The following is a 13,420-nucleotide window of genomic DNA, read 5'->3' on the forward strand; positions in this document are numbered from 1 at the left end:
CAGAGCTGAGCTGGGGGTGGAGAGGAAATGAGGCGGGGCTGGGCTGGGGCTGGAGCAGGGGCTGGAGTGGACTGGGGGTGGATCTGCCCAGAGGTGGAGCAGGACTGGGAGCTGTTTGGGGTTGCGGGCAGAGCAAGGCTGGGGGCAGAGCAGGGCTGGAAGCATGGCAGGTGGGGAGGGAGTGCCACTCTTTGAGCCCCTCTCTGCCCCCAATGGGGAGATGCACCCCACAATTTGGGGACCACTATGTAATGAATAGCTGGGACAGCTATAAGGCCACATCCCTAGGAGTGGAAATTCAATGGGTGATTGGGTGAGCTGCATATTTGAGAGCATGATAAACTTTAAATTCTCTCAGATCCTTGATTTTTGGTTGTCTTTGTGGGTTTTTAATCAAGCTTTGCTTTTTGTTGTTGAGCTAGCTTTCAGTTCACGTAGAGTAGTCTAACCTCTCTAGGTGTGCATTCCACAATTACTCCTCCAGAATTTCTGCTAATGGTCTTCCTTTCTTCCAAGAAGCTTCTTACTATTTACTACTGTATTTGTGGCCCCACTTATTCTGTGATTCCACAGTTAAAGGTCTTGCCACAGAATTGTGCTCCAAAAGCCAAGCATTTTTTGTTCGTTTATTTTAACTTAGCATTTAAAATGTTGCTAAAAGAACCCTGAAAATATGAACACTGTAGACCGAAGTAGTGTTGCTTCCACAGGCTGCAGATAGGCTGAAACCAGAAGATATCCCAGGATCCAGTTCCTGGTGGTTCCTGTTTATAATAAGGGAACCTGCCTGTTTGTGGAAATTTACTGCACAATTTTGTTACTAATACACACTAGCACAATATTACTGTACATCACCCTGAAGAGAATTGTGCCCAGAGACAGAATTTTCTGTCTTAAGAATAAATTGGATTTAAGCCCTGTCATAAATAGAAAGGGAAGGGTAAACCCCTTTAAAATCCCTCCTGGCCAGAGGAAATCTCCTCTCACCTGTAAAGGGTTAAGAAGCTAAAGGTAACCTCGCTGGCACCTGACCAAAATGACCAATGAGGAGACAAGATACTTTCAGAAGCTGGTAGGAGGGAGAGAAACAAAGGGTTTGTGGGTCTGTCTACATTTTGTCTTTGCCGGGGATAGACCAGGAATGAAGCCTTAGAACTTTTAGTAAGTAATCTAGCTAGGTATGTGTTAGATTATGATTTCTTTAAATGGCTGAGAAAAGAATTGTGCTGAATAGAATAACTATTTCTGTCTGTGTATCTTTTTTGTAACTTAAGGTTTTTGCCTAGAGGGGTTCTCTATGTTTTGAATCTAATTACCCTGTAAGGTATTTACCATCCTGATTTTACAGGGGGGATTTCTTATTTCTAATTCTATTTTTATTAAAAGTCTTCTTGTAAGAAAACTGAATGCTTTTTCATTGTTCTCAGATCCAGGGGTTTGGGTCTGTGGTCACCTATGCAAATTGGTGAGGCTTTTTACCAAACCTTGTCCAGGAAGTAGGGTGCAAGGTTTTTGGGAAGTATTCTGGGGGGAAAGACGTGTCCAAACAGCTCATCCCCAGTAACCAGTATTTGTTTGGTGGTGGTAGCGGCCAATCCAAGGACAAAAGGGTGGAATATTTTGTACCTTGGGGAAGTTTTGACCTAAGCTGGTAAAGATAAGCTTAGGAGGTTTTTCATGCAGGTCCCCACATCTGTACCCTAGAGTTCAGAGTGGGGGAGGAACCTTGACAAGCCCCAAAACGGCATAGTGGAGCAAATACTGAGTCTCCATGTGCAGTCAAAGAAAGTGCTGGAGAATGATGGGAAGGTGGTCCATGTCTGTGAATTTTGCAGAGGCATTTGATACATATGGGCCAAAAGTCTTTAGGCAATCTTTCAGCTGGTTGGAGTTGGGGAAAATGTAGTAAGGCTGATACAAAATCTCGATGGAAGTGTGACAGCTTTGGTGTCTCTTTTGGGCATGATCAAAGTATTTGCTTTGACTTGAGGATAAATTTCAGGGCTGCATATTATCACCAGGCTTCTTCACTTGTTTTCTTAGAGAACTCTTAAGAAGAGCCACTGATGGAAACCTAGTGATATTGACCAATTGGATTGTCACAAAAAGAGGTGGAAAAATGGCTAGAAAGGGTAGCGGTGGAAGCAGTGAAGTTAGATCTGAAGATATCACACACAGATAATGGTGACCTCCTAAATCTGTTGAAAAGGTGAAAATATTCTTATCCAGATCTGAAGAGGCAATGGAATACATTGAGCACTGCAAATGTCTGAGTAATACGACTACAAGGGACACCAAACTTCCCTTAGAAATCTAATGTAGAATTGGACTTGACTGCTGCTTTAGTGCCATAGCTGCATCTGGAGAAGCAAAGGTTATTACCATGAAGTGTAAAATGAAACTTCTTCAGTCTCTTCTTCAGCATCTTGCTGTATGCATGTGAGTCATGAATGTTAAGGAAACAGGACATTAAGAGGCATTCTGCCTTCAAATGGAAATGCTAGAGGTGATTGCTGAGAGTTAGTTACACCTTGCACGTGGCTGAGGAGGAGGAGATCACCTGAATTTACAGCATAACCAGAGTGATACCTAATATCAGGATAATCAGATGAAGAAAACTTCAGTTTGTGGGACACATGGATTTGATGAGCGGAGGAAGATACCGAAGCAAGGTTTGCAGGGATCGGTGGGTTCAATAATTTGGCTGACAGGACAGGATGCGGTATGGCACACTTCGAGGCAGTGTGAAAACCACAAAACATGGAGGAAGATTGCTGGCCAGAGATTCCTGTGTGTTTTGTGTTTACTGTTCAGTGGGATGTGACTCTGTGGTGCTTTGCACTATGAGAGAATTGCATGATTCACTTAATTTACCTTTTTAAAGGAAGTTTAAATTAAATATGAATCTGCTGTAGAGTCTGAAATATTGGCAAAATTAAGGCAGCATAGTCTAATATATATGGCACCAGACTGGGAGTCAAAAGATCTGGGATCTATCCTTAATTCTGTCATCTGCTATGTTGCCTTGGGCAAGTAACTACTTACCTTGTCTGTCTTGCCCTCTTAGATTGTAAGCCCTTCAGGGAAGGGACTACCTCTTACTACATGTACGTACAGTACCTTGTGTAATGAGATTGGGATCTCAGTTGGGAACTCTTGGGTGCTGCTGTAGCACACAATGCAGAATTTAAGTCAAGCCAGTTGCAGATTACACAGGGACTCTTTATAGCATAAGGGGGAAAAATGTATTATTCACAGTAACGTCTTGTCTTTGTATTGTGCCCCCACAAAGTAAAATTATCGGCTTTTAAAATCTGTTTGGTTAGGTTTGCCTTCAAAGATCAGACTAGGGAGCTTGAGGCTTGATAGGCAGAAAAATCGAGCACTGGAGTGCCAAAGTAACATTTCTTTACTTTCACTCTCTGAATCCTGGAGTAGAACAAATAACCTCTGATCATGACAAACTGTTCTGGTCATAAGTTGATGGGTTAAAGGAGCTAATCTGAAGTGCTTCAGTATAAATTGTTCAGGCAGCCGCAGCAACAACTTCAAAACAGGAGGAATGTGTTCTAACAGTTCTGTCTCTGGAAGGACAGAGCCACTCTCTTGAAGGAGCTGAATTCTAGATGTTCTATGCATTTGTCAGTAAATAAATCTGTTTGACCAGTGGTCTTAGCCCAGCCGTGTAACATAGATTTTTTTTTTTTAAGATGATAGTAAGGGAACAGACATCCACTCCTCAGTTGGAGGATTTGACTGTCTATTATAGTAACAAAGATACATTTGTCAGATTCGTCAACGTAGGCACATTGCTCAGCAATCACTTGGAGCCGATAATCAGAGTTGCTGTTTGTTTGCATCTGCTTTCATAAAACTCTGGGAGAGAGTGGGTCCCACTTCTAATATAATGAGTGGAACTGAGATTTAAGGACAAGGGGTGAAATCCTGTCCCTGTTGAACTCGGTGGCAAGGCTCTCATTGTTGACTTCACTAGGCCCAGGATTTTCCATAAGGGTTTTAAATTACCATTTCTGTGGTAACCTAATGATTGGCATGTATTTAAAACCAGGTGTTTTTTAAAAGGCTGATCTGACTTCATTATATACCGTCCTTCCACGTCACAAATATTGTATACAAGCATTTCTAAAAGTTTACCTTGTTTGGGCAGTTCATAATTCATGCATTTGCACTCTTGGGAGGGGGGGGAAGCTGAAGTATGCAGATGTTTACATCCTTTTCATTTATAGGAATAAAATCTCCTGAATCTTCTGATTCCTCTTCTAGTAGAGTACATGACATTAGAGTTCATATCCAGCAGGAAATACTCACTCTGCATATTTGTAAGGCAGAAGGCGAGAAGAATTAGATAAGATACTAGTTGTAGGGGGCCGGCTTTAAAAGTATAATTTCAGACTTAAATTTTAGCCAAAGGAATACATCATAAACTCCAAGCTTTTGGCCTCATGTGCTTTGAGATATACAGGCTTTTATAAGAACTTGTTGATTTGTGGATTGTATTTCTAAAAAGGCTATGTATAATCTCCTTTTAGAACTGGACCTATGGAATATAATTGTACTCACTCCCCACAAAACTGTTCACTAGATCACCAGAGTGGATTCTTTAAAATTTAGCTAGATTTTCTTTAAACTACTTTCAATCTTTTCTACCAATTCAATTTCCATTCAAAGATTAGAAATATTAAATGTGCCCTTCATTGAATTTTTTAAAAAAAGAAAAAACTCTTAGCCTCTCTTCTGAGGTAACAATAAATTCTAATATTGATTCAGAATATAAAAGTTTGGTTTAGTATACAAAGTCTTCCTCTAGGAACATGTCAGTTTTATAGAATTAAGCACGTTTAAGAATTATTAAAGATAACTCACTGAGTCTAGTATCTCCCCATCTTGTCTTTTATAACCCCATTCATAGTATTGATACTTCATAGATACAGAAAGAGAAATGCTAATTAGGGAGAGGAAACTTGTGGCTTTGCCAAGGACAGACCCCAGATGACTTCATATTTGCCCATGCCATGTTTTACCCTGTGACTCTTAAGAGAGGCATCCTCTGAGCCAGTTTGGAATATTGCTTAGCTATAAAAGAGGTCCAGCCTAAATTCTGACTTTCAAAGGGCACATGAACCTCGAAACAGTCTCAAGGTTGCTTATTTGGTGACAAGACCACACTGATACTTGCGGTCAAGCCCCATTATTAAGTAGCTGGTCCTCAAAAGAGAATCTTCTTCATAACCAGCTCCATAGATTTATTCCTTCTCAGGCTGTTTTCATGCCAAAGACAACGACCAACTTATTAAGCAGGTTTCAAGGACCCTGAACTCTTGGCATCTGTCTGTGTTGCCACCTAGGCAACCTTGCCTTTGTGATAGATGGTCCCTTACACCAAAAATCACCATAATAATCAGGTTACTCTGTCCCAAAAGGACCAGTCACTTACCCCTGGTCAATTGCACTGCAGATCTCAAACCAAAGACAAGTTGTAGCCAATCCTATAATAAGCCAACTAAAGATTTATTAACTAAGGAGAATAAGGGTTTTAGGCCAGGACTACAAGACAAAATTAAGTCAACCTAACTTACGTTGTCATACAGCCGCAGCAATAATTACATTGCTTGTGCATGTTTACACTTTGCTCCTTCTGTTGGCGATGCGCATCTGTCATAAATATAAAGGGAAGGGTAACAACCTTTATGTATGCAGTAACATAAAAATCCTTCCTGGCCAGAGGTATAGAATCACTTTACCTGTAAGGGGTTAAGAAGCTCAAATAACCTGGTTGGCACCTGACCAAAAGGACCAATAAGGAAAGAAGATACTTTCAAATCTGTGTGTGTGTACGTGTACTCTCTCTGGACAGAGAGAGAGACCAAGCAGGTAAATCATCTTTTGAAAACATACCTGAAATGATACATATAAAATTACAAAAATTGTAAGTAAAGGCAAAGAAATGCGTTAAATTGTCTTGTGTTTTAGGTTGTAAATTTTCCCTATGCTAAGAGGAAGTTTTATTCCTGTTTTTTGTAACTTTGAAGCTGAGCCTAGAGGGGAATCCTCTGTGTTTTAAATCTTTATTACCCTGTAAAGTTACCTTCCATCCTGATTTTTGCAGGTGTGATTTTTTTTTAACCTTTTTTTTTTTTTAAAATAAAATTATTCTTTTAAGAACCTGATTAATTTTTAGTGCCCTAAAAACCAAGGGGTCTGGTCTGTGCTCACATTGTACCAATTGGTTAGTATATTATTGTCAAGCCTCCCTGGGAAAGGGTGTGAAGGGGTTTGGGGAAATAGGGACTCCAAGTGGCCCTTTTGCTGAATACTGGTCTAAATCACTTGGTGGTGGCAGCAATACCGTCCAAGGACAAGGAAAGGGTTTGTGGCTTGGGGAAGCTTTTAACCTAAGCTGCTAGAAATAAGCTTAGGGGGTCTTTCATGCAGGTCCCCACATCTGTACCCCATGTTTACACTTCGCTCCTTCCGTTGACGATGTGCATCCTCACCAGGAGTGCTTGTATTGATTGATTGTATGGTCAGTGTGGGGCATTGTGGGACAGCTCCTGAAAGCCAGTAGCAGCTTACATAAGCAATGCAGTGGCTACAGTGACTCTGGATGGACCTAACTACATCGACCTGGGACTCTGTGCCACTCATGAAGGTCTGTATAGAGGGGTAATTACATCAGTGGGAGCGAAATTTAAGTGTAGACACTGCCATGGTTAGGTTGACAAAAACTGCCTTCATAGCTCTAACTCTGTAATGTAGACCAGACCTTATTGACAAGATTAAAGCTGATAAAAGTACATGCACAAATGAGTTAGGTTCCAAAAGGTAATAAAAGCTTCTATAAATACAAAGCTCTGTATGTCCTTTAGTGCTAATCCAGGCAAAGCACTGGAGAACTCTTGATTATGCTTAGAAATCTTTGCCCTTCAAAGCTCAATCAGCATAGAGATAACAATAGCTTCTTGACAGGGATTTTTATTCCCTTCCCCCAGAGTTCAAGCTGATGGGATGAGTGCTCATGGATATCTCCTCTTCATGGGTGTGGGGGAGCAATCAACAGTCTTTTGTCCACTGATGTTCCACAATGGTTCCTCTGGTGTCTATGGGCCTTCTTTTGTTGGGTAGAAGATGACACCTCTAATGGTCAACTAGTATTTCGTACTTGGTAATGCTTCTCTCCTGATAGTTTTAGAGCAAACACTTTTTTACAGTTACAGAGCAAACTCTCTTAAATATTACCTTGTAACATGGGATACAGCTGTTGTAGGTAAGATTAATGCATGCAGCAATTTACAAACATTTCATAAAGTCTAAACCTACATTTTTTTAAATAAATCTAATACCTGTTTTTATAATACTGATGCACATGTGAGCCAGACTGTTTTCCAGTATGGGTTTATCAGTTCTCAGTGAGGCTTAGGGGCCTTGGAATGAACTGGCACTTGGTCTGTCAGCATCACAATCCTCCCTTATAAAATTGAATCAGTTTTAAAATACTACACTTTGTCTTGGCAAAAACAGAACAGTTAATTGAAATGTGAGAACAGGAAAACTTCACCTGTCTGAATTTCACAAAACATACCATTCCAAAGGTATTAGATGTCAAGAAAGCAAATTTTGGACAACTACTAAATCTAGTATATATATACTATGCAATGGAGGGAAGTGTTGCCTTGGAAACTTCAACTGCAAAAGTTGTTAATCCATACTGCACACACACAAGTTTTCAGTTAGACTGTAACAGAAATGGCAATTGACTAAACTGACATCCTAGCAGGCTTGAAATAGTTAACCATGGAACCATGTGAAGATTTATTTCTAAAATGAATATTTAACAATGGGAGAAAATTTCACTTTTTCAGTGTAATTCAAAGTAATAGAACCTTCTTAATTTCATATGCTTCATAAACACAAACAGCAATATCTTCCCACTTAACTCCGCTACCAAATCATAGCTAAGTTTGTAGTGTGTTACTAAAAGATGCATCAATAGATTTATAATGTAGAATTGTCTGAAAACTAAATTACGGCTATGAAATAACCTTGTGGTGTCAGTCCTGCTTCATGTGAAGAAAATATAGCTTTAATAAATATCTCCCTTGGAAAAATCAGTTTACAACTTTGTGTCCTACAGACACATCTTGAAATAAGTCAGACATATCCAACTTTAAACCTAGCTGAGCATTCATTAAAATAATGCATGTTATCTTAATGAATATGTGTATTGTACCTGTTCACAGCAATAAAATTAAAAGTGTAATATGTGTATATTCCTTGCAACTCTAGATATGCTTCAGCCTAGCCAAGAATTTGATTATGGTACAATATGTTAAGATATATTCTACTGCTAATGCTCCTAGGGCCTGACTTTCAAAAGTGCTGAGCGCTTGCAGTCCCATGGACTTCACTGGGATGTGTGGGAGCTTAGCGTTTCTGAAAGTCTGGCACCTAGAGCACGAAGTGCCATTATGGCATTGTGTTTATATTTTCATTATTCTAAGAAATTCAGTCCATGGCCTTAGTCAAGTCAATCTCTCTGCTTCAGTTTCTTATCCTTTAAACAAGAGGTAAGAACACTTGTTTCACGCAAGAATTGAAGATTAGGGTTTGTTGTTAATTGTTGGTGGTAAAGAATTATGATAAAAAGTATGCTTGATACATAATAAGCATACTTGGCATTGTACCAATAATTAAATGATATGCATGGGAGACCTTTTGGATAACAAAGGTATTTAAACTGCAAACTTCTTATTGGTTTTCTTAAACTTTAGAGACCAGATGGGTCAGGTAATATGTCTTATTGGACCAATTTCTGCTGATGAGAGAGACAAGCTTTTGAGCCACACAACTGTTCTTCAGGTTTGGGAAAGGAAAATGCGTTTTGCTGTGAAGTTGGAAGTTCTTTTCCAAGACCTGAAGAAGAGCTCTGTGTGGCTTGAAAGCTTTTCTTTCTTACCAACAGCAGTTGGTCCAAGAAAAGATATTACCTCACCCACCTTGTCTCTCTAATATCCTGGGATAGACACGTCTGCAGCTACACTGCATACATCCTTAAATTAAACATTAGCACTTTCTTTCAGACGGTTAATAAAATACCATTGTGCGGTCTAAGCCTGAGACTGAAATGAAATTAGGTAGTTACTATAAAAGACTGACTATGCTTGTTAAAACTGAATTTTGAGAGAGAAATGTGTGAATGTGTCTTGCAGAGGTGAATCTGGTGCTGGGAAGACCGAAAACACCAAGAAAGTTATTCAGTACCTTGCTCATGTTGCTTCCTCCCATAAAGGAAGAAAGGACCATAATATTCCAGTAAGTGTTTTTGTTTGTTTGTTTGTTTTTTGTTTGTTTGTTTTTTTATTTTCAATTGTCTTGCTCTTTTTTCCGGGGCCAAGCTTTATTGTATCTAAATACAGAAAGTGCTGTCACTGCTAAAAGGATTAAAAACTAATTTTTAGGATCAAAAATAAATATCAGTTGATATGGCTGTTAGCTAAGATATCATTAAAGTGTTCTAGCAACAGAAATTAGTAATTTGGAAAATAAAGCATGACTGCTTAATTCATGGTATTAAAAACAAATACTGTAAAACTCTGACAGGATATGTGGAAAATTACAATGTGTAATAAACACCATGCTTTTGCAATGGTGAGAGCTAGAAGCCCACTGTTAGGGAAAGGTAGTAAAACAACTGAGCCCTTTGCTATGATTGATGTCTTTGTTTTTATACGACTTGGTACTGGAAAAACTTAACTCACTGCCTTATAACTTGGATTCTTTCAGTAAAACATAAAAAAAGCTGCTGGACTTCGGCAAAATCTGACATGCACAGTAGTGGATTAAGGGTTTTATGCAGTGCAGAATCAAAAGTATATAAATGGGTTTCAGATCATCAGTTGTACACTCATAGTGACTCCATTATTCAGTTTCACTCTAGGCAAGTGGTTCGCTACCAAAAGTATTGCTGTTTGCATGCTTTATATTTTGCAGTGGTACCACAGGTTGTATGGCGTTTAAGATCTAAAGCAGTCTCTGTCTTGAACCATTTACAGTAGCAACCCCTATGGTTTTGTTGACATTATATTTCCCATTATAAGTTGTCCGGTATACCCCTGCCTGTCCCTTGACTTGAACCCTGAGCACATGGAGGTTCAAAATCACAGGAAAGCAGGAGGCAGAACTACATGACACACGATTTACACATGAGTTAGCAATGCTGAAGAAAATCGGTAGCAGCAGGACAGGGTTAAGAAGGAGAATCTGGAGGACAGTGTGAGGGATGAGAGAGCAGAGGGGAGGCTGCTCTGTGTTCATGTGGACTCTTGGAGTCTTTAACAAGCCCTATATGTGGGGAAACCTAAATTACAACCCCAATATGTGCAAATATTCCATTAACTTTCTGCACAGGGTAATTATGCAATGTGTTGTGTGCTTATGGTGCGAGCATGAGTTTCTAATAAGGCTTTTGTTTACACAGACACTGGCTTGCTCTGGGGGTGCTCAACCCCCCTCCCCGTTCTGCCCCAGGCCCCGCCTCTTCCCACTCTGCTCTGCCCCACCACTTCTCCCAAACCCCCTTCCACCTACCTCTTCCCAACCAGTTCTGCCCACTCCTCCCCCCGCCTCCTGCCCGCCACAGAACAGCTGATTGTGGCGGGCGGGAGGTGCTAGAAGGGAGGAGGAGTTGATTGGGATCCCGGAGGCGCCGGGGGGGGAGGGGAAGAGCTGGCTGCTGGTGGGTGCTAAGCACCCACTAACTTTTTTCCGTGGGTGTTCCTCCCACAGAGTTGGCACTGTTTGTGTAGCACATTAATCTCCCTGTGTTATGTGTAGTGTCTTTGTCAGTTACAAGCAGAAGGAAGTTCCTTGTAGTGGTTTGAGTCTTGTCATGCCATGGAGGCATTAGGGCATGATTAAGAGCTATAATGTGACTTATTTCCTTGTTTTTAGGGTTTGCTTTGGGAAAATGTCACAATTGCTCAAACTTAATTACTTCATTTAAAAGTTTTTGATTATGGACAATCCTGGCTCTGCCACTGATGTACAGTGTGGCTTTAGGCAAGTCACATCTCCTTTCTCTGTTTCCGTCTGTGAAATTGCCCACTTCTCACAGGGATGCTGTGAAGATTGATTAGTTAAATGTCTGTACAATGCTTTGAATATATGAAGTGCTATGAAGATGTTTAAGTACTGGGGGGGTGGGACTGGGAGACATACTGTTGGTGTCAGGTTGCATTCCCAATCACTCAAAAATTAGTGGACACCTCTGTGAATTTTGATCTTAATCTTTTTGCCTGAGTTCCTATTAGTAAAATGGGAGAATACCCCTTTTGTATCTCGCAGGGGATAAATTCATTAATAGTGTGTGTGGCACTTGGATATTGCAGTAATTGCCATAAAAGAGCCTGTGGAGAAAGTAATTTTTTTCTTAGGTGTAAAGCTTTGGATGGTGAAGGGCATGGATGAAGGATGAGGATCAAAAGAAATTTTAACACCTACTTCATTCACCAAGTACTTTACGTTGTGAGCAGTGAAATGAGGCAGGGTTGTGTGAAAAATGTAGGCAGATGCAATTTGTAATCCATGTCCTAAAATGTATAAAAGAGGAGCAGAATCAAGGTTGCATAAAACAACATAGTCTAAAGGAAAAATATTGGGGTTGCGAAGTCAAGCACTAAAAATTAATGTAACTGAAGTGTGTTAAAAAATGTATTAAATATATTGGGACTCCTACTTTGCTAGAGTTTGACTTTTACTGTACATTGTAATCCACTCATATCTTTGATGTTTTATCACTTGACTCTTGTTCTCTATTGGCTTATACTGAGCTGGAGGCAAGGTGTCAGGAGTGAAGCTGCATTACACTAGACAGATATAGGAAAAGAGATAAGGGAAGGGAGTTCATCAGTTTATCTGTATATTTTGCCTGTGTGCGCACACTGCATTAGAAGAACATTGAGATTGGAAAGTCGAGCACTCCATGGTTTAGGATATGCCTTATTAACCCGTAATTTGTCTGCCTTGTGTGTATGCATTATGGTGTGTTTTTTTTTTTTTTAAATTACTTGACTACATACTATTTTTCTATGGGACCCCTGCCTCATTCAGTGCACAGGATGGACCCACAGTGTGGGGAATCAAGGTTACGTAGTGAAGGAGGCTTTTTGTAAGACTTCTCTCATTTGAGGAATTTGGGAGTGTAGTGATGCATCAGGGGATTTTAGGAAGAGAAAGGACAGTCTCATGGTTAAGGTAGTTCATTTCTGAGTTAGAGAATGGTGTTCTAGCCCTGCCTCTGCCACTGAGTTCCTGTATGATGCTAGTCAAGTCACATAGACCAAACACTTCATAGGTGGTCATTAACTGTGGTGGTCGTTTTCCAGATGCCCAGCTTGAGACCTTGAGTCTCATTTGCAGAAGTGTTGAGCACTCAAGCTGTAAACTGAAGTCAGCGGGAGCTGTGCTTTAAATATATAACGTGCTATATAATGCTAAGTACGCTGGGGGATGGGGAGAATCAGGTCCTAGGTGTCTCAAATCAGGCATCCAAACCCTGTGACACTTTGTACCTTAATCTATGTGCCTCAGCTCCCTTTCTGTAAAAAGGGGGTAAGAGCCCCTCACTTCAGAGGTGTTGTGAAGATAAATTAGCTCTCTTGTGTGAAACACTCAGATAATATAGTGATTTGCACAGTAAAAAAGTGTACAGGGAAGTCAATTCTGAGGTCAGAGCAGGGTTTGAATAGCGTGCAGTAAATAAGGCATGGGGATACACGTTGCACAACAAAGATGAAACAAAATATTGAATAGCTGTTTGTTCAGGGAGAACTGTCCAAGCTAGGCACTGAATGAGACAGCGGGGGCTCTGTGGAAAAATTAGTTTGTGATAATGTAATTAAAGACTGTATCATATGCACAAGGGAGCTGAATTAAAGTTGCACAGTCAACCTTAACTCTGGCATTTCCTAGAGATTAATTACCTAGGATTTTAAGAAACAAATTCCATCATGTATTGTCATTGAAATCCATATGGTTCATCACCAGGTTGGAACCTTTTAGATCCATCACACATACGCCTGCTCTTTGAGCAAAGGGAGTAACTGATGATAGCAGTGTCATCCACTCTGTGGACCAGCACCAAAAGGGCATGAAATGTATACTCCGCGTTTTGGGTTTCACAGATATTTGTTGACAGCAGAAAAACAGTGAGACTCTGGAATCTTGGGTTCCATTCGAGGCTCTGGCAAAGTGTGCTCTGGTGGGCACAGACCCTTCTGCCCATTTCCCCCTCCAACCTGTACGTTGTCCTGCCTTCTCCCTACCCTTGCCTTTTTGCAGGCCCAATCTTCACCTGATCTCCTCTTTCTCTTTTTCTTCCCTCCCCTGGCTTTTTGTCTCCATC

The 13,420-nt window shown here is 40.4% G+C and overlaps 1 protein-coding gene across 4 annotated transcripts in view; it reads left to right on the forward strand.

Moving 5' to 3' along the window:
* Positions 1–13,420, forward strand: part of MYH10 (myosin heavy chain 10) — a 135,238-nt gene that overhangs the window by 47,185 nt on the left and 74,633 nt on the right. For all 4 annotated transcript variants that reach the window (XM_074970843.1, XM_074970844.1, XM_074970845.1 and 1 more), the window contains exon 5: positions 9,228–9,330. In XM_074970843.1, coding sequence (XP_074826944.1) covers positions 9,228–9,330 — 103 coding nt within the window. The remainder of the gene's footprint in view (positions 1–9,227; positions 9,331–13,420) is intronic.

Source organism: Natator depressus, chromosome 14, assembly GCF_965152275.1.
Source record: "Natator depressus isolate rNatDep1 chromosome 14, rNatDep2.hap1, whole genome shotgun sequence".
Lineage (NCBI taxonomy): Eukaryota > Metazoa > Chordata > Testudines > Cheloniidae > Natator > Natator depressus.